The sequence below is a fragment of the Babylonia areolata genome, chromosome 11, assembly GCF_041734735.1.
Source record: "Babylonia areolata isolate BAREFJ2019XMU chromosome 11, ASM4173473v1, whole genome shotgun sequence".
Classification (NCBI taxonomy): Eukaryota; Metazoa; Mollusca; class Gastropoda; order Neogastropoda; family Buccinidae; genus Babylonia; species Babylonia areolata.
In genome coordinates this window covers 30,774,430-30,780,614 of record NC_134886.1, presented here as the reverse complement: position 1 = coordinate 30,780,614, position 6,185 = coordinate 30,774,430, and the positions used below count along the sequence as shown (strand labels likewise).

General features: G+C 40.9%; 1 protein-coding gene across 1 annotated transcript in view; it reads left to right on the top strand.

The window, feature by feature from the left end:
- Positions 1 to 521: 521 nt before the first annotated feature.
- LOC143287208 (uncharacterized) overlaps positions 522 to 6,185 on the top strand; it is a 12,415-nt gene continuing 6,751 nt past the window's right edge. The window contains exons 1-2 of the mRNA XM_076595154.1: positions 522 to 548; positions 1,612 to 1,821. Coding sequence (XP_076451269.1) covers positions 522 to 548; positions 1,612 to 1,821 — 237 coding nt within the window. The remainder of the gene's footprint in view (positions 549 to 1,611; positions 1,822 to 6,185) is intronic.

The window sequence follows — 6,185 nt, the reverse complement described above, 5'->3', positions numbered from 1 at the left end:
TCTTTCAATACGCCTACAACGTTTCTGTTGCTGTCATCGAAGGTTTCGCTCTTGGCTCTCTCTCTCTCTCAAATTCCATCGACTCGTACATTTTACTTTTACTTCTGATCTCCCCTACCCACCTACCCCCTACTCACCTCAACTCTGTGCAGAGTCAGTTAGGCGCTGCACTGAAGAACTGTTCTTCCAGGTTTATCGCTTGTATGTCAAACAAAGCGTGCGTCTCTGCAAATGGTTTTTACTGCACGTCCGTTCTGCAGTGTTGTCAGTCCATCGATTTGTCTTCACTTCTGTCTTCTCATTCCACAGTTCCATGGAGGGTTGTTTGATTACGGAAGACCACCGGATCTTTGTGACGTGGCCATACCAGCGTAGTCTTCTTTTCTTAACTCATGCCAGTTTCAGTTTCAGTTTCAGTAGCTCAAGGAGGCGTCACTGCGTTCGGACAAATCCATACACGCTACACCACATCTGCCAAGCAGATGCCTGACCAGCAGCGTAACCCAACGCGCATATGCAAAATGAAAGAAGAGATGCCTCAGTTCAATGTATTTAGTAAATTACTGAAAAACAGATATGAAACAGAAAAAAATATATAAAATCTGTTGAAATCATCCACTCAGACTGGCGTCGCTACAAAAAATAATTGAAACAGGAGAAAATTAATAACAAACCATACTGCTGTTAAAAAAAAGGGTGGGTGGGGGGGTGGGGGGTGGGGGGGTGGGGTGGGGGGAATCCAAGCCAATAACGGAAGATTAAAAACAGATGAGCTTTGTGCATCATGATGAATGTGTGTATTCATATGTGTATGTAAATGTGTTTATATATTAAAAAAAAAATGTATGTATGTGTAAAACACGCAAACAACAACAACAACAAAACAACAACAGGTGCCAGCATATGTGCATGTAGTCCAATGCACTGCCTGAGATCTTTCTAGCCTACAGTGCATTCACTGTGATTTGATGTTCGACTGATGGTGAGTGTGTTCTTACAATCGTGAACCCAGTTCATTTGTTTTAGTTCTGTATTTATCCCTTTCAGCTTCTTCTTTGCTTCAGACTTGGTTTTGTCTGTTTGATTTTTTCCATATATTTTAAACTGCTCTCCAGTGGTTTTATTCATTTATTTATTTATCTATTTTTATCTTTTTGGCAGTCAAAATCAGTTTCACCAATTCGTTTATTATTAACTCAGTGAGCCTTGCTCAGAAGGGAATCTTATCATTTTTAGTTGATCTCTTTTAACATAAGTCTGTAAACCCGTGTTGACGTCAGTTTCACCGTTCTACTTTTTTTACGTGTCTATTTATTTATTTATCTGTGTATTTATCTATTTATTCATTCATTTATTTATTTATCTGTGTATTCATTCATTCATTCATTCATTCGTTTATTTATTTATTTATTTACTCGCTCCTATATCATTTTGAATGTCCAGTCCTTATATATACTCCTGACAAACTCCTACATTGATGGACTGATGACGACGACGATGACGACGAAGATGATGGTAATGATTTGTCGACTGTTTCCTTAAAAAAAAAAGAAAGAAAAAGGAGTTTAAATCTAAGCAGTGTCATCCTCACCTGGTGTGTTTCACTTTCAGCTGTTCGACGACACTCGCGAGGATCACGTCATGTGCGCATTCTTCGACTTTTTCGGTTGGGTAAGCAGCAACATGGGCGTCTTTCTGACCGTGGCCATGACAGTGGATCGGTCCCTGGCCATCCAGTTCCCTCTGAAGGCCCCCACACTGTGTACTGTCAAAAGAGCCCAGTACGTCACCGGGGGTCTGTTCCTTCTGGAGGTTCTGAAGGTAAGTTTTATTTAGACACCGGTGGGGTTAGAAAACAAACCCTTGACTTTAACCCTTGACTGTTGAATCTGGGAGAAACGAGACTACGTAATTCATGTACAGAGAGGGAATGTAATATATCATTTACGCATACCCAGATTCAAACACTCCACTGTCGGCCGCCCGCTCTTTCTCTTGTCTCTGGACCTTGCATTTGGAATGAACTTCCTCTTCCGCTTCGTCAGGTCTTCTCAGCTCTTTTAAGTCTGGTCTTAAAACCCCACCTCTTTCCAAGATAAAATCCCTCCCCTGCCTTTTCTTTGTCTTCAGTTTCTTAAGTTTAGAGTAATGCATGTGTGTGAAAGATGGGTTTCATCAGCCTAATTTGCCATCCTGATTTACAGTTGATAAAACTGAGACATCTATTGTCGGATCTTTATTAACTTTGTGTATGATGCTTTTTTTTGCCATGAAACAGTTCCATGCATGTTCATACTTGACTTTTGTTTTTATTCTCTGTGTATATTGTGGCTGTGCCACAAAACAAATATTTTTCTCTCTGTGTATGATATGGTAATACCACAAACAGATTTATATTTTACTCTCTGTGAATAGATATGATAGTGCCACAAAACAGATTTATATTTTACTCTCTGTGTATGATATGGTAATACCACAAAACAGACTTTTATTTTACTCTCTGTGTATGATATGGAAGTACCACAAAACAGACTAGTTCCTCTCTGTGTATGATAACATGATTGTGCCAAAACAGACTAGTTCCTCTCTGTGTATGATATGGATGTGCCACAAAACAGACTATTTCCTCTCTGTGTATGATATGGTTGTGCCACAAAACAGACTATTTCCTCTCTGTGTATGATATGGTTGTGCCACAAATCAGACTACTCCTCTCTGTGTATGATATGGAAGTACCACAAATCAGACTATTTCCTCTCTGTGTATGATATGGAAGTACCACAAATCAGACTATTTCCTCTCTGTGTATGATATGGAAGTACCACAAATCAGACTATTTCCTCTCTGTGTATGATATGGTTGTGCCACAAAACAGACCATTTCCTCTCTGTGTATGATAATATGACTGTGCCACAAAACAGACTAGTTCCTCTCTGTGTATGATATGGTTGTGCCACAAAACAGACTAGTTCCTCTCTGTGTATGATAACATGGTTGTGCCACAAAACAGATTATTTCCTCTCTGTGTATGATAACATCGTTGTGCCACAAAACAGACTATTTCCTCTCTGTGTATGACATGGTTGTGCCACAAAACAGACTAATTCCTCTCTGTGTATGATGATATGGTTGTGCCACAAAACAGACTAGTTCCTCTCTGTGTATGATAATATGGTTGTGCCACAAAACAGACTAGTTCCTCTCTGTGTATGATAATATGGTTGTGCCACAAAACAGACTATTTCCTCTCTGTGTATGATAACATGGTTGTGCCACAAAACAGACTAGTTCCTCTCTGTGTATGATAACATGGTTGTGCCACAAAACAGACACGTTCCTCTCTGTGTATGATATGGTTGTGCCACAAAACAGACTAGTTCCTCTCTGTGTATGATAATATGGTTGTGCCACAAAACAGACCATTTCCTCTCTGTGTATGATAATATGACTGTGCCACAAAACAGACTAGTTCCTCTCTGTTTATGATATGGTTGTGCCACAAAACAGACTATTTCCTCTCTGTGTATGATATGGTTGTGCCACAAAACAGACTAGTTCCTCTCTGTGTATGATAATATGGTTGTGCCACAAAACAGACCATTTCCTCTCTGTGTATGAAAATATGACTGTGCCACAAAACAGACTAGTTCCTCTCTGTTTATGATATGGTTGTGCCACAAAACAGATTATTTCCTCTCTGTGTATGATGTGGTTGTGCCACAAAACAGACAGGTTCCTCTCTGTGTATGATAACATGGTTGTGCCACACAACAGACTATTTCCTCTCTGTGTATGGTAACATGGTTGTGCCACAAAACAGACAAGTTCCTCTCTGTGTATGATATGGTTGTGCCACAAAACAGCTGGAAACAGGCAGTGGGTTGTGAGGACAGCCATCATCCGCTGTGAGCTGCCCACTGAAGGACGCACGTAAAAGAACCCACGACAACAACAGAGTTGTCACTGGTAAAAGTCTGTCGAAAAATCCACTTTGCCGACAAAATGACCTGTCGGGTTAATGTAAACAGTGTGAGGCCTTCAAACGGAGTGAATACATTTCTTTAACTTGTGGGATGACTGATTCGTGGGCGCTGGCGAGCATTGGGTTTGTTTACAACAGTTTATAGCATTGAGGAGAATGAATACTTTGCGAATTTCAGATCAAAAGACAATGAGGTACAGCACGTTTGAGGATGGCAATGCAATTTGGTGGCACACTTTATCGAAACAATGAACAACAGATCAGGAGCTCTCTCCTTCCCCCCTCCCTCCCTCCCTCCCTCCCCCTATATATATATATATATATATATATATATATATATATATATATATATATATATATATGTGTGTGTGTGTGTGTGTGTGTGTGTGTGTGTGTGTGTGTGTGTCTTGGCAATATGTTCTGTTTTATGATATTGTTTAGATTTTTTTTGTTTTTGTCGTCGTTTTTCGTTTTACTCTTTGCAGTGTGTTGATTTCTCTGTAAACGGCCGTTATTCATTTGTTCAAACACTGTTCCCCTTCCCACAGGATAGTATTGTCAATGACAATAAAACAATGTCCGTGTCCCTCCGTGTCCTCCTCCTCCTCCTCCTCCTCCTCTCTCTCTCTCTCTCTCTCTCTCTCTGTCTTCTTCTTCTATTGGTAAAGAGCAAACTGAAAGGAAAGACACATTTTGACTTCAACACTGATTGCACAGTTTGTCACTCTTGTTTTTAGAAGTCTAAACCATATGTATGTGCAAAAGAAAAACAACAACCCATAAAAGTGACAGTGTCTCTTGATATCGACATTGCAAACAGCTCTTGGGAGATACCTGTGCTTTATAGCTGAATGGTATATATATATATATGATAGTCAGTCGTGTCCGACTATGACAATCAGAACAGCAGAGGAGGCAACTGCTGTTCCGACTATTTGGGCTAGAATTTGATTATAGTGGAGAGTGTCTTGCCCAAGTTACATCCCCACTCTCTTGGCCAAGAGGGTTTTAGGACAGTCGGCGTTGGGATGGTTCCCAAAGGCCAACTAGCCCACAAGGCTGCAGCACTAAGAGCCAGTGCAATTTTGCCTCCTAGTTTGAGAGTCATAGTCCTTCACAAAAGACTAAGCTGTAAATGATTTCTCATTGACTGGAGAGACCATAGATAATACAGCTCTCACTTTGCTGTTGGCCCAAATGTAAACTTATGTCAATCTGTGATATAGATCGAGTGTTGGGCCGAGAATGGTATATACAGGTGATCTGTGTGACAACAGTACCAATAATGTTGGTGAGTACTGGGACAACGCTTATGTCATTCGAGGAGAGTAGGAATGTCTGCAAGAGGACCACGGTTCGTTTCCTTCAAAAATGGTAGAAGTTGTCAAAAGCACACTCACTGATACAGGTGAAAGTGTTTGTCATCACACTAACAGTATCACTGTTACCAGTGAGAAAGCTTGTGACAGCAGCATCACTGGTGCGAGAAGAAGTACTCTATTCATGACATCAATGACCGTAAAGTGACAGCATGAAGTTCATGACACTAAAGTCACTGAAAGTGAAACGTCAGAATACAAGTGGGGAAAGCTCATGACAACAGCAGCAGCAATGCTGTCAGTCAAACAATGTGTGAGGGGAATATCACGGTTTCAGCACATAGCAATATCAGAGAAAAAAAAAGAAGACAAAGACCTGTCATTGTGTGCCCTCTTGGTGTTTAACGACAAATGTTGGTCTCTTATCTTATTCATTTTAACTGCCTCTTCACCGAGTGCACGTTGGAACCTTTCAGAGCCATTTTCCTGACGTGAAAGAGATTCCTGCCTAATTGTGGCGATTTACTCTTGCTCAAACAGTAATGCTTTTCTTCAGCAGATAGCCAGAAGTGAAGTAGCAAGTGGCAAACCTGATGAGCGACTCACAGATATCGCTTGCCGTGTGTGTGTGGGATGCTGATCTCCGTATGGAAAAGTAGTGGACTGCTCGTTGATTAACTTCGGTACTGTTCAGTTTTACCCTCGGTACTGTTCAGTTTTACCCTCGGTACTGTTCGATTTTACCCTCGGTACTGTTCAGTTTTACCCTCGGTACTGTTCAGTTTTACCCTCGGTACTGTTCGATTTTACCCTCGGTACTGTTCAGTTTTACCCTCGCTACTGTTCAGTTTTACCCTCGCTACTGTTCGATTTTACCCTCGGTA